At 48.8% G+C, this 25,821-nt stretch overlaps 1 protein-coding gene across 1 annotated transcript; it reads left to right on the forward strand.

Moving 5' to 3' along the window:
- Positions 1-2,628: 2,628 nt before the first annotated feature.
- Positions 2,629-25,775, forward strand: notch3 (notch receptor 3). The gene is made up of 33 exons (XM_037256668.1): positions 2,629-2,971; positions 3,573-3,645; positions 10,713-10,855; positions 10,917-11,252; positions 11,926-12,048; positions 12,120-12,353; positions 12,418-12,573; positions 12,647-12,832; positions 13,729-13,842; positions 14,721-14,834; positions 15,533-15,766; positions 15,878-15,988; positions 16,130-16,322; positions 16,384-16,529; positions 17,213-17,446; positions 17,518-17,670; positions 17,747-17,975; positions 18,049-18,250; positions 18,322-18,478; positions 18,561-18,745; positions 19,137-19,269; positions 19,338-19,595; positions 19,822-19,931; positions 20,013-20,542; positions 20,605-20,931; positions 21,005-21,144; positions 21,228-21,456; positions 21,608-21,698; positions 21,783-21,951; positions 22,105-22,409; positions 22,493-22,640; positions 22,712-22,809; positions 22,929-25,775. The coding sequence occupies exons 1-33, from the start codon at positions 2,911-2,913 to the stop codon at positions 24,339-24,341; spliced, it is 7,335 nt and encodes a 2,444-aa protein (XP_037112563.1). The 5' UTR covers positions 2,629-2,910; the 3' UTR covers positions 24,342-25,775.
- Positions 25,776-25,821: the final 46 nt, after the last annotated feature.

The following is a 25,821-nucleotide window of genomic DNA, read 5'->3' on the forward strand; positions in this document are numbered from 1 at the left end:
CTGCGTTAAACGTATATATAATCATATCAATACAATCTTCAGTAGTAGTGTACTCGTGTGGTCGCATAATAAGTGGAAAGGAATGTGCAGGCTACATGAACTTGTTTTCTACAAAGTATTGTGGAACAGGATGTCCAGACAGGGAAGACATCTCAAGGCCGGTGAGGCACGCGAATAACAACTCGTCTTAAAAAGTTAAAGAAGTTAAAGTCCCAATGATCGTCACACACACATCTGGGTGTGGTGAAATTTGTCCTCTGCATTTGACCCATCCCCGTGTGATTTTGATCCATCCCCTGGGGGAGAGGGGGGGAGCAGTGAGCAGCAGCGGCGCCGCGCTCAGGAATCATTTGGTGATCTAACCCCCCAATTCCAACCCTTAATGCTGAGTGCCAAGCAGGGAGGCAATGGGTCCCATTTTTATAGTCTTTGGTATGACCCGGCCGGGGCTTGAACCCACAAAGTCTTGGTGGTCCAGACACCTGCGCTGAGCAGCGGAAAAGACCCAAACGAGGAAGAGATGACCATCGACCAATCACCACACAATATTTTGCATGCTTGAATATTCATATTGTGTTTCTTTAAAACTGGGCAACCCGGAAGAATGTGTTGTCTCTTGATGGTCACAAGAACACACGAATCTTAGTGTGAGGGACCCGGGGGACCCAGGCGCCTGTATTAGTTTGCTTTGTCAGGATTAAACAATTGGTAAATTCGGCCTAATTGATTTATTGGTCTTCTCTTTGACAGAACGAACTCGCAAAATTGTTAGGTGTACCAGTGTGTGGATTAGGACATAACGATTCATGTGTTAAGTGTTGATCGCAATTTGGAGTCAGATCAATAACTAAAATCCGTAGCCTAACAGTTGCAAACCAATTTAAGAAGAAGTGGAGGGAAGAAGCCAGTGGCGTCAAGATGTTGCGTCCCCGTCACACGTAAGGTAAGCGGCTGTGCCAAGTGCATTGCGTTGTCTCTCCAGCAGAGAACAGAGTTATAAATCGCCAAGCCGACGACAAGCTTGTTTGTGTGACGGGAGAATTCCCCCGGAGCCGTGCGCGAGAACTTTGCCACCAAAGCTTCCACTCTCACACCCCGGCTGCAGTCCAAACACAACACCCAGTACTTGATGTTTGTTTGTGTGCGTGAGAAAGGAGGGAACGCAAATAAATAAACCGACGAGATGTCGGTGGATTTCTTTTGAAATTACTTGAAGAAAAAGAATGGAGGCCGACCCGCTGCCGTTCACACGTGATTTAGTTCTGTGTTTCCAGTTCCAGAACAATACAACAATGCAGGCCAGGTCACATTTCCACAGGGAAGACTCGGCTCCGTTTCTACTGATGACATCAGAGGAGGAAGTGAAATGTTCTGAAACATAACTTTGACCACAACTGGCAACAAATCAAACCTGGAATCTGATTGGATGAAAAAAGTGTTAACAATAGCAGAATTATATATCTTGTGTTCTAAGAGTCCCAATTCTACGATTCTGACCCAGCTTTGATCGGATGCGGTTTTCCAAAGGAAGCAGGTGTTTTCAAAAGCAGTTCTTTTCACGGATCCGTCCAGATGACATCAGCGGACTTAACGAACTTCACTCCCAGCCATCCCTCTGCATTCACGGCCTTACCCATGCTTGTAATTTATTCAAGGCGAGTTCTAGTGTTGTGATGGCGAGGTGGCGGTGGGACGGTGGCATCGGGGCAGTGAGCTTGAATATTAGTGTGCCGCCCTCCCTTGCGGGGAGAAACTGTGTCATAATGCCGGACTCCTTTTATGATTCAAATCAAGGCTATTGTCTCTAGAAGAGAGCGGCTCCGTGCTGGCCGCGGAACAACCGAGGCTCTATATACAAGGTGCAAGTTGATGTGAGTTGCATGCTGGGAGCGCGGTGTGTGGAGGGGGTGTTCAGAACAACGAGGCTTGGCTTCTTCTTTTTTTTCAAGCCAACTATAATAAACATAGTTAACAATCTTATCTGTCATGCGCAAACTGTAAACACAAACAAACAAGAGCATTCATGCACAGGACTGGATGTGTTCCAGTATATAGGAATGCTGTGTAGCATTTTGGGCTAATGTTAGCATTGGGGGAGGCCATGGTGGATCTTCACTTAATTCACATGATTCAGTTGGCAAGCTCTGTATACTGTTGAACAAATACATTTTAAATTTCTGCAAGTTTTTTTTAATGAGTTCTACACAAGATATTTCACAATAACAAAGTGGAGATTTTAAGCTAACATTTACATTGACACACATACAGCATGCTAGTAAGATGGATAATATTAGGTAGCTATTAGGTAGATATTAAATAATAGATATTACATATTGAATAAGATAGATAGATAGATAGATAGATAGATAGATAGATAGATAGATAGATAGATAGATAGATAGATAGATAGATAGATAGATAGATAGATAGATAGATAGATAGATAGATATGCACACAGTCATTTTAATTAGCTCTTTTAAATGTTTTTTTTTTTCAACTAACGCTTGCTTTCATTGACAATGGGACCAATAAAGCATCTTAAAGGTCTTCCAGCGTGCGTGTGTCGGTGGGGTGCGAGAAGGGGAGAGAGAGAGAGAGAGAGAGAGGGAGGGACGGAGAGAGAGAGGGAAAGGCGGAGTGTGTTGACTGGTGTGCTGCCGCAGCCTCTTGCCGTGCAGCCAAAGTTTTCCAAGGAATCTCAGTCAAGGAGGATCCGCGGTGGCTGAGCTGCGGAGGACTTTTTCTTTTATGCGGGACTTAACGCGACTCCTTTCCCGGTCAACTTTATGACAAAGAGGGCATCGTGGCCAGCACACTCCGGAGCCTTCTTTCTCACGCCAATTTGATTCCTCAAGGATGTATTTGTATTAAAAGGGCGCCACAAAGTGCCGGAAACTTTTTCCCACCGACATGGAAGGGAATATACCGTGGATTATTTTGTCTTTTTTATTGTTTATGCAACTTTGTGAAGGTAATTAACGCTTTGATTGCATTGCGGTTCTTTGCCTGGACATGTTTTGATATGGTCACCTGGTTTTAAAGAGGAGCGTTGCAGGCATCTAATTAAGTGTGCCAGTGAATTTATTACGGTTTCAAAAATATTATATGTTTACGATATCATGCATGTCAATGCATTGTGTTGAAGTCCGACCATAGGTATGCTAATGAACCTGTTGTTCATGGTAATAGCGTATTTATGCACGTGCATGGAGAAAGCGCCAGCTATTGTGTCAATTCAGCAATATTTTCAAAAAGTAGTTGCACCAAAGTTGTCTTGCAGAAATAAAATAAAAATATTACGGCTAAATGAATTGAACTCTTTGCACATTTTAGTACCAAACAACTTTACACGTGAGCGTGTTTGCATGAATTTAAATTGCATAAGTTTATTGAGGCTCAACAAAGTACATCACAAACACTTTAGAATTGGACAAAAGCCTCTAGTTGCATGGCTGGGCTCAGATAAGAGGAGTGGGTGGGGGTAGGGGGGGTCACATCAGTTTGTCTTCATGTTGCAATCTCATTATTTGCTGCATGAGTTCCATTTAAATCATTTCTCACATCTCCCACAGGTTTTCGATGCTCTGATAAATCCAGGCCATGTGAAAATGGAGGGACATGCATAGAGTCGCTCTCCCGATGCATGTAAGTGCAACTCATTAAACTCTGAATGTGTCTTTAAATTCACTTAACACTCTTTCAACGAGAGGTGTCATTTTTTTCAGAAAAGCCAGAAAAGATAAACATTCCTACTTTTAATTGCCTTACAATGAATGTTACAAATGGGTTTATCCAACCTACGAGCGTCAGCAAGCCTCCACACGTCTCCTCTGCACCTGTTAAATGTCTCCACCAAAACTATTTTATTTGATTCCCCTTAAAAGCTTCATTTAATTTAAGTGCCTTGCTTGTTTTTACCGTCTTTTGACACTGATAAGGCTTTTGTTTTAAAATTCCTTTGGGTGGAGGGGTGGAGAAAAAGGTTTGTGTGGGAAAAGCCGTGACAATAGTCAAGTGAAATCGCCTCCAGTGTCTTGCCCGAGGGTCACTTGTCCCCTTTTAAGCCCTCCTTGTAGCTTTTTCGAGGAGGAACATGCTCGAGTGTTACACTGAGGAGAAACAACCCGTCTCCGCCACCTGCTTTCCGAAAAGGCCCTCATTTTAGTAGAATAAGAGTTCAGTTAAGGATAGATAAGATAAGAATAATCCTCTTTTCTTCCACTCTATACGTAAATCTCAGTTATCAATGCGAGGCGGACATAACTCGACTCACAAACGTGTAAGTGGCCTCCGTTAGAAGCAACCGCCGCCCACGTTTTATCAATCATTTGCAGTTGGGATGTGGCCAGAGTGCCATTAAGTCAGTCAATGTGTAATTTCATGAAGCCATGAAAACACTGAAGATGAATAATAATAAGACTCCAAAGCATTTTTTATGAAGGAGGAGCATCTGGACCCACTGCAGTGCCATTTAAATAGAAAGAATGCGTCTCCTGCAAACGGCGGACAACAAATATCAAACTGGAGCAGAACAGAGAAGCTGAGCTTGTTGGACTAGTTAGATTCTGAGGTAACTACCCCCCCCCCCCCCCTCTCATTAACCCCCACCCGCCCCCAACCAGGAGAAAAGAACAAAGATATACAAGAGTAGAAAAGATCCTTTCTTCCTGCAGATATCCGATACAGAGTGCACAAAGTGGGCGCAGGAAAGAAAAAAGCCACAGAAACTAGCTTTCATTTGAATGTTTACCGACAAAATGAAATTTATGCTAGCCCGCGTTTGTAGATTCAAGAAGGTCTTCATGAAAAAGTTGAGATATTTTGTTTTATGGCCTTCCCAATTGGCTTGAATATTTGACTGATATACAGTAAATGGCAGCTGGCTTTTGTTCCTGCCCCAGATAGTCGCGTATCGAATATCCTGCGCGGCCATGATGTCACGCCGTGTCAGATTAGAGGCGGCACATCAAAAAAAGTTTATGACTGAGTGTTCCGACTTCCTCAACAGGTGAGTCTCTAAAGGATGCAAGATTGGAGGCCAACCCTTACCGAGTAGCTGTAACGGCAAAGTGAATGGCACGTGTTAGCAAAAAACTGTGATTGAACTTGGCAATGGACTGCCTGATTGATTACACAGATTGTTCCCATTTTTAATAGCTGTGGGACAAAGATTGTGAAACGTAAAATAAATAACAGAAACAACAACCTGTTATTTTATATTGTTGAAATAGCTTGCACTCTTTGATGATGTAATAATAATGTTTGTTCAACAACAAACATGGTGTTTTAAAGGTCCACTGAAAAGTGATCATTTTAAAGAAACAAAGATTTTTGAATTTTTGTGGGAGGTCCCACAGGGGCTTCGATGATGCGCTGATTAGCATATTTTAGACGGTTATGTTAGCAGTAAATCAAATCACAGCCGGAGCTGAAAAGATACTGCAACATAAGTGAATAAAAATATTTTTAATAACACGATCGACTTGATAGGGCGACGGTATGAGCGCAATAGAGATAATTAGATTGTGAAAAGTGTTGATCAGAGAAGATCCAGCTGGATTTTAATGGGGGGGGGGGGCGCTGAGCAAGTCGCGAGGGGGATCTGGCTTGGAAAATGGCGGAGGGGGGGCAGCGGAGAGGACAGCTGGTGGATGTTGTGATGGTAATCCAGTGAAGTCAGAGCTCAACAAAGGGGCAGCGTAGGGCCAGGTGCTACCATTGAGTCGCACACTGGGAGACAAGTTCGCCGACTAGCCTGCTAGCTCGCTAGCACATGTTGATTCTCTCACAGAGCGACTTCACTTGCCACATGTTGACATTAACCTCTGTGGGACAGCTTGGATTCCATTGTATGAAGAAAAAAAAATGGCGGGTGTGATTTGTTGCTAGGCAGAGTTGGAAGAGCTCAATTATAACGACTTCATAGTGAAAAGAAAATGGCGTTTGTTCTTGGATGACGAGTCAGCATCAAGACAAATTTAAATATATACTTTATTATTTTCTGACATAAATCCCTTAAATGTGTGTAAAAGAAAAATGAGACAGAAACGAAAACATTAGTTGCCCCTGGCGCGGCCCCCATGTGGAAGCAGTGGCTGTCAGTGTTTCTTTTCCTTTTTTTTTTTTTTTTTCTTTTTTAATAAATGTGTTGCCTTTGGCCTCAGTTGCCGAGTTAGCGTATAAATTGTGCGTGTTTTGTCGTGACCCTTCAACTACTCCCAGGCCCTCGAGACATGATAAAAGGAGGCTTGTATTTTTGATCATCCGCAAACGTCCCCGTCATGCCTAATGTCCCCGTCCACAGTCGATGTTTTCTTCGGCCATCTTCACGGCGGATTTAGAAAAGGAATGCTGCTGTCTGAGGTTCCCTCCTGTCGTTGTGGAAGTTCCAGGTTATTGTCCATCCAACCCCCCCCCCCCCCCCACCCCTCCCACCCTGGAAGCCTATTCAGGAATGCACCCGACAATACAGTCTCATTGAGGTCCTGATGGTTGGAATGTTTGACTTTGCAATTAGCTGCGAGTGGTGCCACAATGGATTGCAGAAAAGCTTTAGTTAAAAGGAAGCTCATGGCTTATATCTGACCATTCGGTTTGAAACTAATATAGGGAGGATGGTATTTGTATATAATTGTAAACTGGGAGCTCTGGTTCCCAGGCCCTGTCACAGGAAGTTCTGCCTTCTGACCTTTTTGATCCACACATCCTGTCTAATCGCAGCAGCTTTACTCAAGCATCAGGTTGACTTCATTTGGGGATAAAGTAACATAATCAATTTTGATATCTGTTTTGGGAGAGGTTTGATTATTAAGCAGGCCTTGAGAAGTTCAAATGATCTTTGTCTGTTACTGTTGTGGTGATAGTTTGAGGACTTCTGGATAGGGTCTCTTCTTTCATGTTGAAATCAAGTTTTGATTTTGGAATTTCAAACTTTTTGCACAAATCTGGTTTAGCTTTGGTGGTTGTGGGTAGCGCTGTGGTTGTGTGTGATGCCGAATGTTTGGAAAGACCTCGGCCTCGGGGTGCGTGTCATGTGGTTATTGCTGCTATTTGAAAAATGTCAAGGAGCTGCCTCGCAAAAAAAATTATCCACGCTTTGCTTGAACTTGAATATTGTAGGAATTGATTGCGCCGGATTTCAAAAACCTCAATCCGATTGTTTGACCGTGAGCATAATTTGTTGGAACAAACTTCCTCGCGATGGAGCGGATTGGCTTCAGAAGGAACTCAATTACAAGAAGCGAGCGGTCGTGTGTCGCCAGCTTCCTGCACATGCAAAGGTCGTTCCTCCGAAGCACTCAAACTGTCCGAACCTCACGAAACCCTCGTTCCCAGCACCCCCTTTTCTCCCCGTTCGGGCTCCCTCTCTCCATGGGATACTGTTGCCAGGCGACGGCCTCGGCCTGTTGGTCCATGGAAGCCCAGACCTGAAAGACTAGCTGCTTGGGTCACTAACCCCCCTCTCTTCCCTCCCCCTTGGATCCCTCCGTCTTCCAACCTGATCATACAAAGGACTTCTGACTACTTTAGTGCTTTTATTTGGGGGGGCCACAAAAACAACACCCACCCACCCCCCCAATGTGGTTGTTTGCTGAGAAAGGGAGAGCCAAGGACTCCTCAGAAAGAAAGGGGGATGTGGGTAAGGCTCAAGTTGGCATTACTATGGGAGAATAAATGTCGTTGGGTTTCACTTTTGGACCTAATCACAAAGTAGAAAGATGCTCTGAGCTCAAAGATAGCGAGCCTCTTTGATACACGTTGCTTTGTTGGGGTATGGAACCGTGTCACAGTTGACAGGGTCTTTGTTCACAGGTGAGTCGCCCTTTGACCCCGCGGCGGAGGATCTGCTATTGTTTGGGAGGAGATGAGCTCAGGTTACCCCTTGCTTCAATGAACCACAGAGCAGGAAAACCGGCATTGGGTTCCACCAGATCCCATAAATCAAAAGTCCATATCTGAAATGAAAGCTCTCACTTCCACTCGTTAAAATGCTTTCTTCTTCTTCCCCCCTTTTTGCAATTTCCTGTTTGGATGTCATCGTTAGTGGCTACCACGCCGGTTGTAAGTTTCTTCCCTTTGTGTTCAGGCATGCGGTTGTTTGCTTTGCATGCCGTGTTGCAGTGGTGAAGCTTTGTGTGAAGCTAAAAGGCTAAAAGGAATCGTTAATGCATGTTTTCTTTAGGTTGATGTGTCTCTTCAGTCATGTGAAGTGGTTTTTGTGTGTGTGTGTGTGTGCGTCCCCGGGAAAAAAAAGCAGTTGTTATTTTGACTCGGAGACGACTAGACGCAATGACAGATGCGGACAGATGCGTGGTGCCCGAGAAACGCAGCTGGTAAAATATCTCATGGTTTGACACAGGGAGGATTAGACACATCCATGCAAAACGGCTTGAAAGAACATCTTGCTCGTCATCATCTGGCGTCTTCTTTCTCAGAGGTCAGAAGTCGGCACCCAAGGGGGGGGAGGTTGGTGCGTAACAGCAGCCGGCACCTGCCCTTCGCGTGCTTCCCCTTGGCGTTCCCAGAAGCTGCGGAATCCGAGTCCGATAAGGACTTGTTTTGGGCCAGCGGGATCGAACTGTACGCTGGTATCAGTTGAGTTTGGGTTATGGGAGAAAGAACGCTGGCCATGACGCGAGTCTAGACAAAAGAATGCGTGTGTTGAAAATTCAGAAAATAGCTGACCTAAGTCGCAAAAAAAAAAAAAAACTTTTGACAACCGTTGGCCTTGCCACTAGAGTCAAATCTCAACTTTGGTCTCGGGCCTTCGCCGAATGGTCCTCTATGTGCCACGTTTCTTTTTTTTTTTTTTTGTCCTGACCCGCTAGATTCCAGACATAGTTAATTTGCCTCTAAATAAACCCAGCCAAGCCATGACAAATAGCCCTGGGTACCAAGGGGCGGGCGGGGTGATTGGTTGAGTGTCAGGCTTGCTCTTTGGTCTGCCCCGTTGCCAGGGCGACGGCCATCCTGCATTTCGGAGCGAGCGCTGTGTTTTTAGAGCAGCGGACAAGGGATTACAGGAAATATGACATGGCATTCCCTCTGGACCAGACCGTCTCTAACCCCCCCCCCCTCTCTCCCAAATTCACCCCCTCTCCGTCCACCAGTTGCAGCCTCCAAAGACATTCTCTCCTGCGGCGTAGCCCCACCCCTCGCCCTGCAGCCTGAGTGACATTATCATCACAATCAGACGGGGGACCTCTGACATTTGACCTCTCAGCAGTGTGGGGAGGGGGGGGGTGCCAAGCTGGCGTTTTAGTTCGAGTGGGGGGTAGTAGCTGAACCAACTTCTAATCTTAGAGACTGTGCTTACATTCAACTGTAAATTGTTGGGATGTTCAAAATCAGTTTTTCAGACTGATACCAATACAAGTTCTGTTTTATTTTTCATTTTTATTTATTTTTTTAAATAAATTTTAATTTAACTCAATGACAAAAATTTGCCATAAGTATCAGCTGCTGGTATCGGCCGCATCCCAAAGGACCCGATACCTTAAAATAAGGCTGGTATTGACCCGATTCTTAATTCTGCTATTAGCAGGCTACTCACCCATCCCTAGTAAATGTTGTGTTTCTAGTTGTTCGACTATTTAATAGTTCTATTCGACTGCACTTTTTTTTTCTTCATGTCTCTTTCTCTTGGATATGCCAGTGCAGTCCTTTGTGCTGAAGCCCTGTGGCTTCCCTTTATCATTTTGTCATTGTAACACTCCAAAGCAAGTCAAACATAGTAACAAACATAGTAAAAAGGCTGGCCTACTCCCAAAAACAACTGCAAAACAAAAAGTTTGTTTTGTAGATCAGCGTGCAATAATAGAATGCTTGTACAAAGAAGAACAGAGGGGAATCCATTGTTGATTAAGCCTGGGGGTTCTTCGGCAGTAAAAAAAAAAAAAAAAAAAAAAAAAAAAAAGACAGCGCCTCAGGGCGAACCAAATCCTGGCCGTCACTGCTCTGTCATCAGCATCAAACAGCCTGTTTGAAGAGAGAGGGGGGGCTTGTACCCGAGGCTCCACTCTGGGTGTCGGGTTTCTAACTCAAACTAACCTCCTCCGTTAGCACAAACCTTGTCTGAACTCTCATCGGCCCGTAGAGAGCAATCAGATACTCCTAATCCGATGTTGATATGTTTAAACAAAAGGCGAGACTGGATAGTGTGTCTTGGAAGCAAATAGAACTTCTCCAAATATCACAGCTGTCTTTTCCTCTTTGCTCAGCATGCTGAGTGTAGACTCCAGTTTTCTTACGTCGGCACGGGGTGGAATCGTTTTGGCTTCCTGTCAGCCATCGCTGGGCGTGTTCGTATATTCTTTAGAGCCGACCTGCGGAAAAAGCCGTAACGAAGGAGGAATGTGAGCTGACACTGAAAAAATGGCTCTCGCCAGCTGGAGAGGACACAAATTGCGCGTTTGGTAAAGCCCGTCCGTCAGGATATGGCCTGGCTCCGTTTGCGAGTGCATCACTCATTCCACAAAACCACGTTGCACTTTTGAAGCAACCGGCGCTTAATATGAAATAATTCCAGGGCGTAGACGCCAGCCTCGCACCACATTATGAGTCAAGAAGGAGTTGTCACGGGGTCTGCACGGCCAGATGCGCTGCATTAATGAACCAAATGGGAATTGGTTGCATCTGAAGATTTGCTTCTTTGGCTTTTTAGCTTGTTACCTGTTTTGGCTCTCAAAGACTTAACGCTCATATTTGTCCAGATGCCGTCCAGCATTCATCGGTCCGCTTTGTCAGCACCAGGATCCCTGCCACCAATCGCCGTGTCTTAACGGGGCCGCTTGCAAGAGCCAAGTGGTCAACGGTGTCCCGCAGTACAGCTGCGTGTGCCAGAGGGGCTTCAGAGGTATGCCCGTCACAATTAGCACGAAGCTTCAGCACCATCTGACCGTTCCTTCTAATTCCAGGCCAAGACTGCTCGCTCATTGACGCCTGCGCCACGAGTCCTTGCGCCAATGGCGCCCGCTGTGCCAACTGGAATAATCACTACAATTGCTCCTGCCCACCTGGCTTCCAAGGGAAGAACTGCCGCAGCGACGTGGACGAGTGCCGCAAGCCCGGCGCTTGCCTCAACGCCGGCCTTTGCATCAACACCCACGGGTCCTTCCGCTGCCAGTGCCCGCCCGGGTACAGCGGGCGCACGTGCGAGGTGTCCACCCAGCCCTGCGCCCCCTCGCAGTGCGTCAACGGCGGCACATGTCGCCAGACCAGCGACCATTCCTATGAATGCGCCTGCCTGCCAGGTATGTATGCTACCCAATATGTAGCTAATGCTAATCGCTATCCCACATAAATTTAAGCCAAACTGCGACAAGCCCACTGGGGCCGTCCCACATGGGGGCTTTGCACACATGCAAACCATCACTATCAGAGCGTAGGCCCGCTGTTTTCCCAAGTCTGAAGTTTTTCCCATGGCCGATGACGCAGTTGTGAACGTCGCTGCTGGGATTTACTCATACATGGCAGATCAGCTTCCCGCCTGCTATTTATAGACTGATGAGAAACGGGGTGGCTGTGTTGAGAAGTTGGCGGAGGAGGATCGCACGCCCGCGTTCCTGCTCCACTATGTCCACAACAGAAAGAATTTACTTTATGGACCCTTTCTGGCTTGCCACTGGGGAGCCGACAGGAAATGTCTCCTGCCAGAAAGGAAGTCATTGAAACTGGAAGATTATAAAACAAGCAAACACCGCGGGGAGCACGGGCCTCCGAGGCGGCCGTCGAGTCTCTCGTCGGCGTCGTGTGGGAACCGTCACGAGTGGATGTAAACAGTCGCCCACTCAACCTTTTAACTACCTCGCGCCCCTGCAGTGTGGGAAACGTGACTCGAGGTTATGAGTTAAATTGATTGTTGCGGAACAGGGGGGGCGACTTAATGTGTTTGTTTGTCGTAACCTTTCCCTCCATCCGCTCCAGGCTTCCAGGGCCACAACTGTGAGAATAATGTGGACGACTGCCCGGGTCACAAGTGTATGAATGGCGGGATTTGCGTGGATGGAGTCAACACATATAATTGCCAGTGCCCACCTGAATGGACAGGTACAGCACACGGTCTTTCTTGAAATTTTTAAATATGAGTCGTGTGAGCTAATCACGCCTCACCACGCCAGGCCAGTACTGCGCCGAGGACGTCAACGAGTGTCTGATGCAGCCCAACGCCTGCCACAACGGGGGCACGTGCTTCAACACCATCGGGGGCCACACCTGCGTCTGCGTCAACGGCTGGACGGGCGACGACTGCAGCGAGAACATCGACGACTGCGCCATCGCCGTTTGCTTCAACGGGGCCACCTGCCACGACCGAGTCGCCTCCTTCTTCTGCGAGTGCCCGGTCGGAAAGACGGGTAAGTGAACGCATCATCGGGCCACATTTTGAGCGGCTTTATTTTATTGTTGGGCCTGGTTTAGGTTTGCTGTGCCACTTGGAGGACGCGTGTGTGAGCAACCCCTGCAACGAGGGAGCCGTGTGCGACACCAACCCCCTCAACGGCCGCGCCATTTGCACCTGCCCTGCTGGCTTTGTGGGAGGGGCTTGTAACCAAGACATGGACGAATGCTCCATCGGTATGTTTGCGACTTGTTTGTTGCCACTGGACTGTCACGTCTTCTCTTCTCCAACCTCCATTTTGTCTCACAGGTGCAAACCCATGCGAGCACTTTGGCAAGTGCGTCAACACCGAGGGCTCGTTCCAATGTCAATGCGGCCGCGGCTACGCCGGCCCGCGTTGCGAGATCGACATCAACGAATGCGTGTCCATGCCTTGTCAGAACGACGCCACTTGCCTGGACCGCATCGGAGAGTTCACCTGCATCTGCATGCCAGGTACGGGGTATTATCTCCACCGTTGCCATGCCGACCGCCAGAGTGGGCTATTATGTAATGGAGGGCAAAGGGGGCTCTCGGCGCACTGTACAACCAGACAGAGAGGGTATTAGTGCGGACAAAGTGATGGTTTGGACTCTGGGTGACAAAAACCAGAGTGAAACTCTCACGCACGGTGCTACATGCATCCCGGGGTTTTGGGAACTATACAAATTAGAGCTGGGAGTGGGCTCTATAGGACTGGATGTGAGAGAGGGCGAGCAGTTAGGGGGAGCGCTGTGCTGTGAATAGTAATGAGTTGTAGAGTGGTGGGAATGGAGCCGAACAATAGGGCCCCTCTGTGCTCCACTTTGCACCCTCGTACACACAGAGAGGGGAAAGGAGGCCTTTTCCCAGAGCCCCCCTCTTCGACCCCCCCTCCCATTTTTTTTTTTTTTTCCGCTTTCCAGAGACAGGCTCTTCCTCCTCACCCTCCTCATCGTCAGGCTGCCCGGCAAAGCTCAAGCCGGGCGGCTTCCACACTCGGCTTCACTTCAATGGGGGGGGGGGTGTTAGTTGGTTTGCTAACAGCGAATGTATAACATACATCCGGTGAATGGGACGCCGACCTCGGGGTGTTGCGATGCGATGTAACATCTTAGGACTCGAGGTCAACGAATCCTGCGGTTCAGTAAAGTCCCCAGGAGAGCATGAAAAAGGGTTCTCATAGAATTGTTGAGAGTGGGGACCATACACACACACACACACGGTAATGGACGTGGGCCTGTGAGTAGACCCTGAGGACCACTCGAGTAGCCCGCGGGCCTGTTCTAAAAATAGCTCACCAATGATGGGATTATTGGGATTTCCCAGGAAGGAGATTTTTTTTGGTACTCACATGCATACGTGTCTTGTAGGTTACATGGGGACTTACTGTGAGACCGACGTCGACGACTGCGAGAGCAACCCGTGCGTGAACGATGGCATCTGTCGGGACATGGTCAATGGCTTTACGTGCACCTGCCAACCTGGTAAGATGAATTTCAGATACACACGATGAATTAATGTTATTGCTGTCACATTCCCACATATTCAACAGTTTGCTTCTCACCCAAAATACACAGAGCAATATTTTATATTAGAAATATCCTCATTTGTGTGCACATGATTTGAATGGCAATCTGAGACAGTCCAGCCTCCACTTATTAAAAAGAAAGTGCCTAAACAAAGACACTATTGTGACCCCCAAGCCCCTCCCCTTTGGAATGTAAAAGGGCCAGCAGTCTCCCTCAACTTGCCTTGGTTGGTGGTGATGGTGAAGGGGAGGGGTGGTCTGAACAGCAGTCCCGCTAATGAGATTCTTTTCCAGGTCCGCAATTTACATCTGGGACAGACGTCTCCCCCCCTCCTCCTCCGCCTCCCCATCTCGCTATTGAGCCTGTGGGGTTGATGTAGAAAAGGAGAGGGAGGGGGGCAAAAGAGAAAACAATCCCACTGTCTCCTCTGCTCACACCCCCCATCAGCAGCAACACACAGCCCATCCTCACATTGTTAATCAACAGAGCAGCGTGCTACCAATGCAGCCCCCCAATCTGGGCACGTTGCCCACCGATTTCAAGGCTGCGTAGTTTCTCAAGCTTTCAAAGCAACAGAGCGCTACTAGCAAAATCCGTCTTTCTCATCGTTGCCAAGTTGATAGGCGCACCTCGTATGAGGTCTTTTCCGTGACCTTGAAATGCCATCAAGGTCATGGGATTTCCATCAGCGTCCAGATGACGCAGCTCTTAACCAGTCTGAGCCAGACGTCTCTGACCACGCCGGAGACCTTTGCCCCCGGGGCCACTAAGAAGGGACAAAACCGCCCCGGAGTTGCTCTCTGACCTGTCCCCTCTGTGTTTGACTGTCCCAGGCTTCACCGGCACCATGTGCCAGATTGACATCGACGAGTGCGCCAGCACGCCCTGCCAGAACGGCGCCAAGTGCTACGACCGACCCAACGGCTTCGAGTGCCGCTGTGCTGAAGGTAAGTTTGTCGGGTGCCTAAAACACTTGTGCATTTGTTTTGTTTTTTTGGGGCGGGGGTCAGCTATATCTCTACAAACTGACTTCAGCCTGCTAATCCCCCAGAACCCCCCCCCCCCTCCTCAAGATCACCGGGTCACCAGTAGTTGCCTGGAAAAGAACCTTGGTCGTCACCCCGACATCTGTTCATTTGTTCATCTGTTCATCCCCCCCCTCCACAACACCTTATGGTGTGCCCCGTCCCTCATTCCTTCACATGCATCGACAGTTTTATGAGGATGAAAAAAATGCCTCTGCTCAACAGGTTGGGAAGCACGGCATCGTTTTATGTGGTTTGATGTTAAGCGTTTATGAGGGCCTTTGCTTCATTGTTTCAAATGCCAGCTGCTTGGTATTCCCTGTATTTGCGACCCCCCCTCCCTCAAAGCACCCCCCCCCCCCCCTGCATGGTGAAGTGGCTCTGTTTGACGTGCTGCGGCCCGCCATTGTTCCCTCCGCCGCAGAGAACAAAAGCGGGCCTCGTCGGGGGGGTTTGGTAGAACTTTTTTTCTTTGCTGCTTTGCCCAACTCTGTAGCACTTAGCAAACAAACCAACACTTGTCTGATGCACAGACAACCTATTGCCATGGAAACCGGGTAGATCCATTTTTCTGGATTCTGTTTTCGAACTAGGTCAACAATACTCTGTTCTCTCATTAGGATACGAAGGTACGCTATGTGAAAGCAACATCAACAACTGCCAGCCCGACCCGTGCCACCACGGCACCTGCGTGGACGGCATCGCCAGCTACACGTGCAACTGCGACGCCGGCTACACGGGCTACCGTTGCGAGAACCAGCTCAACGAGTGCCACAGCAACCCTTGCCAGAACGGAGGGAAGTGCGTCGACCTGGTCAACAAATACATCTGCCAGTGCCAACACGGGACGTCGGGTACGGACCAGACAAATCTCTTTGTATTATTTACAATAAGGACATTTTTGTTGTTGTTTTGTTTCATTGTGAGGGCGGGGAAAAGTAGTTCAAAGTTTGCTCTCACAACAGGCACCAACTGTGAGATCAATTTCGACGATTGTGCCAGTAACCCGTGTGACTATGGCATGTGCAAAGATGGCATCAACCGCTACGACTGCGTTTGCAAGCCCGGCTTCACCGGTAAGTTCTTGGAAATTTTATTAATTTTTTTATTTGAATGTTTTATTATCACACTAGTACATTTTTTCCCTCAGTGGAAAAAGTTTGGACATCCCCTGATAGACTCATTTAAATTTCATTTGACACTCGCTATCTTGTCAGGTCCCAAGTGTAACGTGGAGATAGACGAGTGTGCGTCGAGCCCCTGTCGCAACGGAGGCACGTGCGTGGACGAGGAGAACGGCTTCCACTGCCAGTGCCCGGATGGGTTCAAGCCCCCGTACTGTTACTCGCAGGTGGACGAATGCGGCAGCAGCCCGTGCGTCCACGGCGCCTGCAGGGACGACATCAACGGGTACGCACGCTCTCCGAGTTTGCATTCCGGGCGAAAATTGACTTCCTTTGTGTCTTTGCAGATATCGCTGTGATTGCGAGCCAGGCTGGGTGGGAAAAAACTGCGACCTGGACCGGAATGACTGTTTGCCGAGCCCTTGCCAGAACGCCGGCACTTGCATCGATCAACTTAACGGCTTCACCTGCAAATGTCGTCAGGGCTTTAGAGGTACGTTGTGAAATTGATTGAAACTGCTTGGACAAGAAACATTGGGGGGAAAAAAAAGTATTTCCACATTTGACATTCAAGTTCTATCATCTCTGCTTTGATTTATGAATTTAATTGATTCCTTGACCCTATTTTGCGGTTTCTTTTTCGACCGCTAAAAAATATGTAGTTTGCCAACTATAACACCATCATGACTAGCAATAAAATACAGTAGCGTAGTCGGCCTTGGTGTTCATCCAGAACAAGACAGGATTTATTCCTTGGAAGTATATTTACTGTTGTTGAAGTCTTTGTTTCATTATGCACAGTTTGAACGCTGTGCTTACATGTAGAAAGTAAAAATAAATAACAAATCAAATAATAAAATAATAAGATAAAAATATAAAAATAATAAATAAAAACTAAATAAATGATCAGTCAATAAATAATCAAATCAAATAGTTCTAAAAAAAAATTAAATTGAGCTTTTTTTATGTACTTGCAAATGCTCAGTTCTAAAAAGTTAAATACAACTGAGCTGTTCAGTGATTTTTTATGTGCCACTAGAGGGAGCCCTGGTGTCAACAGTCGTATAGCACCACACTTTGAAAATAGGCAATTTTAACTATTTTTAGAAGGGCGTCAATTAGTCCACTTGGATTCATGTTTAATGAATCATTTTTGTCCCACCCGCCCCCCGGTAGGTAACCTCTGCCAGGTGAACATCAACGAGTGTGCGTCCAGTCCCTGCCTGAACAAAGGCACGTGTGTGGACGGCGTGGCCAGCTTCACTTGTCTGTGCGAGCTTCCCTACAGCGGCCCCACGTGTGCCGAAGTGCTCACCCCATGTTCCCCGAACCCCTGCTCAAATCAGGCCGTCTGCACCCACACCGCAGACTACCTTGGCTACCAGTGCAACTGCCAGCCCGGTTGGCAAGGTGGGCACGGGACCATATGAAGGAAGGTGGTCACATCGACACCGTGACCTGACATTTTTTGCCATCCGCAGGGCAACTTTGTAACAGAGATGTGAACGAATGCCTCTCCAATCCTTGCAAGAACCGCGGGACCTGCTCCAACACACTCGGGTCTTTTGTGTGCTCCTGCAGGCCCGGTTTTACCGGGCCCACCTGCGACACAGACATCAACGACTGCTCCCCCAGTGAGTGGCCGCACGGATGTCAACGTATGGCGCCCTTGCGCAAATCCCTCATCGGTTCCCTTCCGTGGCTCCGCAGATCCGTGCCTCAGCGGAGGCTCCTGCACGGACAGCGTCAACTCCTTCCACTGCAGCTGCCTGCCGGGCTTCACCGGGCCTCGCTGCGCTCTGGAGATCAACGAATGTCAAAGTTTGCCCTGCAAGAACGGCGGCACGTGCACCGACTACGTCAACTCCTACACGTGCTCGTGCAGGGCCGGCTTCACCGGCATCCACTGCGAAACCAACATACCCGATTGCACGGAAAGGTGGGTGCCGTTATTTCTCCAAACGGCTCGAGCTTTAATACGTGACTGACGTGAGTTGTTTCCACGTCGGCAGCTCGTGCTTCAACGGAGGGACGTGCACGGATAAGATCAACGGCTACTCGTGTACGTGCCGCTCGGGCTTCACCGGCTCGCACTGCCAGTACGAGGTCAACGAGTGCGACTCGCAGCCGTGCCTCAACGGGGGTGTCTGCCAAGACGCCCTGGAGTCCTTCCGCTGCACCTGCCCCAAAGGCTACGCTGGCTCGCGCTGTCAGGTACACCTAAAAAGACAATCGACTTCAACTTCTTGAGTGCTAGCATGCTAATTGTTGCTTTTTATCGATAGACACCAGTTGACTGGTGCAGACGCTCCTCCCCCTGCCAGAATGGAGGACGCTGTCGTCAAAAAGACTCGGCCTTCCTCTGCGAGTGCGCTCACGGCTGGTCCGGACGTTACTGCGACATCCCCCGAGTCTCCTGTGAGACGGCGGCTCGCCAAAGAGGTCTAGTTTTGACTTTTTATACTCTTCCATCTTTTTTTGATGCGCAACGTGGTCGCTCACGTTCCTCGTCTCTCGTCATCAGGACTCCAGACGGACGAGCTGTGCCACCACGGCGGCCACTGCGTCAACACGGGCAACACGCACTACTGCAAGTGTCCCGGCGACTACACGGGCAGCTACTGCGAGAGCCAAGTGGACCACTGCGAGGACAAACCCTGTCGCAATGGCGCCACCTGCAGGGGATATGTTGGAGGATACCAGTGTGACGTGAGTTCTTCACACGTTGTTGTGCCAATCTGCCCTCCTGAGCATTTACTTCATCAATTGTACTCCAATATTTGTTGCCTTCATTAAGTGTTTTATCCACCCAAAAATTTGGTTCATTAATTTTGTTTATTCATCCATTTAATTGGTAAATAAACAGGCCAATGAAACAATATATGTTTTAAAATTGTATGTAGGAATTTACAATTAATTAATTAATCTTGTTAAGAATCAAATGTGGCCCTTGAACACCGAAGTCCCCTTTTTTAAAGCCAAGTACTTTTTATTAATTAAGAAAAATAATAATAAAAGTAATATAATAAATAAAGTAAATTTAAAAAAAGAATAGTAAAAATGTAATAATGTAAAAATTGTCCTCGATGTGTCCTTCCAGTGCATGCCGGGCTTCACGGGTCAGAACTGTGAGCTGGAGATCAATGAGTGTCAGTCTCACCCTTGCCAAAACGGAGGCACGTGCATCGACCTGGTCGGACATTACATCTGCTCCTGTCCTCCTGGCACTCTGGGTATGTCCGACAACCAAAGAAAAGACAGGGCACAATTCTGACTTTACTCAAAATGGTCTCTCTTCAAGGCGTCCTCTGCGAGATCAACGAAGACGACTGCGCCCCACCTATGAGGTCTCGCGGCGCTCTCCACAAGTGCCTCAACAACGGCACCTGCGTGGACCGAGTGGGTGGCTACCGCTGCAACTGTCCGCCCGGGTTCACCGGCGAGCGGTGCGAGGGGGACATCAACGAGTGTCTCTCAAACCCTTGCAGTCCCTCCAACAGCCTGGACTGCATCCAGATGCCCAACGACTACCAGTGTGTCTGCAAAGTCGGCTTCACGGGTTAGATAAACTTTTGTCCTAACTAAGGAACATAAAAAATAGAAATATTATTCTTGTTACCAAGACAAAAGAGGATTAAGTGAATTTACAATGTCTTTTTTCTGTTTTTATTTGAGTCTTTCTTTAAGAAGTCTACAAACAGCTTGTTTCATTCAGAATCAAAATTTTGGTGAACTTCTGTGATTGATCTTTGTTTTTGTCTGTGTGTTTTTTGTCATTGTTTTAGGTCGAAGGTGCCAAAACCGATTCAGTGCTTGTGAATCTCAGCCTTGCCAAAACGGAGGAGCGTGCTCCGGGTCCAGTTCTGCCGTTGGCTACACGTGCACGTGTCAGCTCGTAAGTCCATATTGACTTCAGTCACATAAAGGATTAACTGGATCATTTTTTGTAGTTGATCAAACTTGATATTGTCTGCAGGGTTACACAGGCCCCAACTGCGAGCGAAGCATGTCCTGCCGCGAGCTGTCTTGCTACAACGGCGGAAGCTGCGCTCTCACCACACGAGGGGCGCGCTGCAGCTGCCTGCCGGGCTACGGCGGGCCGCAATGCGCCCACCGCAGCAACGAAGGCTGCTCCTCGCAACCCTGCCGCAACGGCGGCCTTTGCACCGAGGAGACCGCCTTCCCCTTCTTCCACTGCCAATGTCCCAGCGGGTGGACGGGCAAACGGTGCGAGCAGACCGGCCGGCTCAACGAGGCCCCGGTCCTGTCGTGCCCGCTGACCGACTGTCACGGCAAAGCCAACGACGGCGTGTGCGACAAAGAGTGCAGCACGCTGGCTTGCCGCTGGGACGGCGGCGACTGCTCGCTGGCGGTCAACCCTTGGGCCCGCTGCGCCGACCCCCGCTGCTGGCGTGTCTTCAATAACAGCCAGTGCGATGAGTCGTGCAACAACGCTGACTGCTTATACGACAACTTTGACTGCAAAACCAAGGAGAAAGTTTGCAAGTGAGTTTTTTGTGTCATGTCCTGTTCTGATTGATGTTATTCTAATTTTGTGGTTCCTTCAGTCCCATCTATGAGACGTACTGTATCGACCACTACGCCGACGGCCTTTGCGACCAAGGCTGCAACACGGAGGAATGCGGCTGGGACGGCCTGGATTGCGCTCAAAAGGTCCCGGAAGATATCGTGGACGGCTCCTTGGTTCTAGTGGTGCTGCTGCCTCCGGAGGAGCTTCTCCGCACCAGCACGGCCTTTCTGCTCAAGCTGAGCGCCATCCTTCACACCACGCTACGCTTCCGACTGGACCACAACGGCGAGGCGATGATCCGACCCTACACCCGGCGGGAAGCGCGCCTTAAGCGGGAGCTGCAACCTCAGCAGGAGATTATCGGGTGAGTGATTTAGTGTAAGGAAGCCCACTCGTGGTATCTTTGGATCACTAACATCAGTGTCTTGTTTGAGCAGCTCCATCGTGTACCTGGAGATAGACAACCGCTTGTGTACTAACGACTGCTTCCCAACGCCCGAGAGCGCCGCCGACTACCTCGGAGCCTTGTCGGCCGTCGAAATGCTCCGCTTCCCGTACCCGCTCAAAGAAGTCCGCGGTAGGTACAAGCGAACGCGAGAAGCACAGCAGGAACCACAGAGGAACATATCTGTAATCGCTCCCTCGCTTTTGCCTGCGTAGGTGAAAAGATTGTGGATGAAACGGACCCCATTCCTCAATGGGGCAAGCTGATGCTGGTCAGCATAGCGTCGCTTTTCTTGCTGATCATCGTGGTGTTAGGCATGTTGATTTCCCGGAGGAAGCGCGAGCACAGCACGCTGTGGTTCCCCGAGGGCTTCTTACCCAAGAAGGAGCCCGGCAGCAACAAGAACCGCAGGGAGCCGGTGGGCCAGGATGCTCTCGGAATGAAGTAAGGCTGGAGGAATATTTGTGTGTACTTTGTGTAGTCCTCAATTTGCGCTGCTACAAGTAGCCGCCATTTTTGTGGAATTTACTTTTAGATGATTGGATGGTTCTTTTTATCCTGTTTTATTTTTCATATTCTTCAATATCATCAACAGACATATGCCCAAAACGGTTGAGGAGTCTCTGCTTGGAGATCACAGTGACCAGTGGATGGACGCCGAATGCCCAGAACCCAAACGACTGAAGGTCAAATTAATCCCCACCTACACTTAGAAATACAACAGTTAATTTATGACACTAATGTCTCTGCCATTTTTTTTTTTTTTCAAGATGGAGGAGCCAAGCATGCTGTCAGACGGAGAGGACGCCGTTGATAGCCGGCAATGGACGCAACATCACCTGGCGGCGGCGGACATCCGCGTACCGCCCACTATGGCGCTCACGCCTCCGCAAGGGGAGTTTGAGAGCGACTGCATGGATGTTAACGTCAGAGGCCCAGGTTGGTAGTGAGGAAAAAAAACAATTTTGAATTATACATATATATATATATTTACGTACACATACTGTATACAGTATGTTGCACTAGCTAGCTAGTTTGCTAGCTTGCTATCTGATTAATTAAGTATATATTAACTAACTTCTGTTTTACTAGATGGTTTTACTCCACTTATGCTGGCGTCGTTCTGCGGAGGCGGGCTGGAACCCGAGATTGCCGAGGAGGAGGAGAGCGAGGAGTGCTCGGCCAACATCATCTCAGACCTCATCTATCAGGGCGCGTCGCTCGCCGCCCAAACGGATCGCACGGGTGAGACGGCGCTCCACCTGGCTGCCCGCTACGCCCGCGCCGACGCCGCCAAGAGACTCCTGGATGCCGGAGCGGACGCCAACGCTCAGGATAATACCGGACGCTCGCCCCTGCATGCCGCCGTGGCTGCGGACGCACAAGGAGTGTTCCAGGTACACATCAGAACAAGTGGAATCATTTGTTAAAACAGATTTTCAAGTGTAAAAGTGTCAAACTTGGCTTTGTCTTGTCGTAGATCCTGATCCGAAACAGGGCCACAGATCTTGACTCGCGCATGTACGACGGCTCCACGGCGCTCATCCTGGCAGCTCGGCTGGCGGTGGAGGGAATGGTTGAGGAACTCATCACTTGCCACGCAGATGTCAATGCAGTTGATGAACTAGGTCAGCACCGGTTAGACCCTGGGACTCACATGTTGAGTAGAAGATGTTGACAGAAGTTTGTTTGCCTTCAGGTAAATCTGCCTTGCACTGGGCGGCTGCTGTTAACAACATGGATGCGACGATTGCCTTGCTCAAGAATGGTGCCAACAAAGACATGCAAGATCTTAAGGTATGAATCCAATTGCATGCATTTTCCAGGTCCTTGGAAAGCTATTGAAACATTTTTTTGGGCATTAAAAGTGATGAAGTGTACGCATTCTTAACCATCTGTGTGTGTGTGTTGTTCAGGAGGAGACGCCTCTCTTCCTTGCGGCTCGAGAGGGAAGCTGCGAGGCCGTCAAAGTTCTGCTGGCTCACTTTGCCAACCGCGAGATTACGGACCACATGGACAGGCTGCCCCGAGACATTGCACAGGAGCGCATGCACCATGATATTGTGCAGCTCCTGGATGAGTACAACACTGTGAGGAGCCCCCAGGGCCACGGCGGGCCCGGACTCCACCTCTCCAGCGGGCACACCCTGTCACCCCTCATGTGCCCGCCCAGCGCGTTCCTTCCCAGCCTGAAGACCACCCCGCAGGGCAAGAAGAACCGCCGACCGGGGGCTAAGGGCTCCGGCCTGGGAGGTCAGCACGCCGGCGGTCTGAAGGACTCGGTCAAGGCCCGCAACAAGAAGCTGACCTTGGACATGCAGAGTGCCCTGCTGGAGAGCTCGGTCACCCTCTCGCCAGTGGATTCGCTGGACTCGCCTCACGGGGGTGCCAGCAATGCCGGCTACATCACCAACCCCACGTCCCCCGTGGCCATGCCGTCGCCGGGGCTCTTCCACTCGTCCATGTCTGTCCCGAGCACGCCCATGGTGCACGCCGGCATGCTGGACGGCGGCGGCCCCTTTGCTGTGTCTCTGGCGCAGCTCAACGACCTGGGCAATGGCGGCATGGCCATGCAGGGCCGCGTGTCCATGGCGTCGGACGTGGGCCACGGCTACGTGCTGAGTCCGTCGGGCCAGATGGGGCTCAACATGGGCCTGGTGAGCCCGGTCAGCGTGCCCTTCGATTGGCACGCCCGGGCGTCCGCCTCGCAGTGCGGCCAGCAGGTGGTGAACCTGGTGCAGAGCATGCCGCCGCCGCCCCCGCTGCAGCAGAACATGCTGTTGCACCAGCAGCAGATGTACCGCGGCGCCATGTTGCAACCCACGCCCGTCACCTCCACGCCGAGCGTCAGCCCCGTCAAACTGCCCTCCATTAGCGAGCAGCAGATTATGAGCCACTCGGTAAGCGGCCAGCAGAGTATGGCCCGCATGGCGTCGTCCACGCCGCCTACGCCGCAGACCTCGCAACCCCCGCCGCCTTTCTTCCAGCAGCCGCCTCCGCAGGCTCCGCCGGGCGTCGCCCCGCCTGCCCAAGCTCCCGTCCCCCAGCCGGGCTCCACGGAAGATTACCCCACCCCGCCCTCGCAGCATAGCTACACGTCGGCGCTCGACGGCACCCCCAAGCATTACCTGCACCTGCCCACCGAGCACCCCTACCTGACCCCCTCGCCCGAGTCCCCCGAGCCCTGGTCCAGCCCCTCCCCTCAGTGCGTGTCCGACTGGTCAGACTCCACGCCCAGCCCTGCAGTCGCCGTTGCCGCGGCCGGCTCCGCCCAGACCCAAATTTCAAATATCCCAGAAGCCAACAAAAAGATGCAGGTGTTTGCTTAAAGATGCAGTCCATGCGTCAACCTGTTTCCAAGATTTTTTATTGGATTTGGATTGACTTGTTTACGCCAAGGACCGCCCGCCCGCCCACGTGCGATGTTTGCGGACGGCCTGTGAGACACAGTAAAGGGAAAAACGTGTGTTGTCTGAAAAACTAGCAGACAAATTAATGAAGTAATTCTGTCACAGATGGACTTTATTATTAAAAAAAAAAAGTATATGAAGAAAACCAAGTCTTTTATTTCAAAAGACTGAGGGATCCTCTCCTAAAAACTAACAAACGTTTAAAAGTAGTTAAAAATCGGAAGGGAATTCATTTATTTTTATTTATTGTTTGTATTTTTGTAGGTATTTTCACACTCCTTTTTGTCCTAGTTTCATGCAAAAAAAAAAAAAGTCCCACAACCTTTCATTTGACTTCTTATTTTCCTAATTTAATTTATCCTTCAGGCCTGCTCATCACCTCTCCTGGTATTTATTCAGGCCCGTTCAAAAGTTGGGTTGCGACTCCAGAGTTCCATTTCCCATTGGATTCAATTGTGCTTTTTCTTTTTGAGTATTAAGAATGTAGATGAGCGTGTCCGAAGCACTTCAAGTGGTGACTGGCCAAATGAACCACACGATGGATATTTATATGACGGGAGTGGAAATGAAAGCATTCTTTAATGGTGGCCTTTGAAAAAGAAAAAAATATTTTTTTAGTTTTTCTTTAAGGGACAATTTTGACTAGTTTTGAAAATCAGCCTGTCACTGCCTTTTTTTAAGATTTTTTTTTTTTATCTTTGTAACAACGTTTAATACATGCATTCCTTTTTTAGTTGACCTCAGATATGCCAAGCTATGCTCACCAGCTGCTATTTTTTTCTCTCCATCATTCCTGAAAATTTCAATATAGTTTGGGTTTAGGTTGACGTGCATCCTAAAGGACTGTTGGAAGAGATGTAAGGGAGCAACGCTACTGTGTAGTGCTGCACTTTGTTTCTTTTGACACCTTGTAAGGATGGATGAGGTTGCTTAATCCAATTAAGCCAATTTCCCGTCAGCCTTGATATGATTTATGCATCAGTAAAAGAACAATTCATAGTCATTCATCCGCACCACTCCCGTAGAAACTACTACTACTACTTCTACTATTAGTTCTTTATTTTTGTATCCTGTTCACTTTTGTTCCCAAGTTCCACCCCGACTCAATTTGTAACTGTTGTTGTTTTTGTTTGATCATTTTCGGGGTTTTATAAATATATATATTGTTTATTTTGCCTGCCAGTTTTCCCTACCAGGTCGCACTGAGTGTTTGTACATTTCAACTTTTTGACGTTTTCTGTGTGTACATATGTTTGTTACCGGGTAGATGTTTTGTTGGAAAGGTCTTATGTTTCTAAAATGATTGTTATGTACTAAAAAGGACAAAAATAAAATGTACTTCATTTAGCACAATTTGGAGTGTGGGGCTCTTATTCATGCAGATCTTAATTTTATATTT

This window comes from Syngnathus acus, chromosome 8 (genome assembly GCF_901709675.1).
Source record: "Syngnathus acus chromosome 8, fSynAcu1.2, whole genome shotgun sequence".
Lineage (NCBI taxonomy): Eukaryota > Metazoa > Chordata > Actinopteri > Syngnathiformes > Syngnathidae > Syngnathus > Syngnathus acus.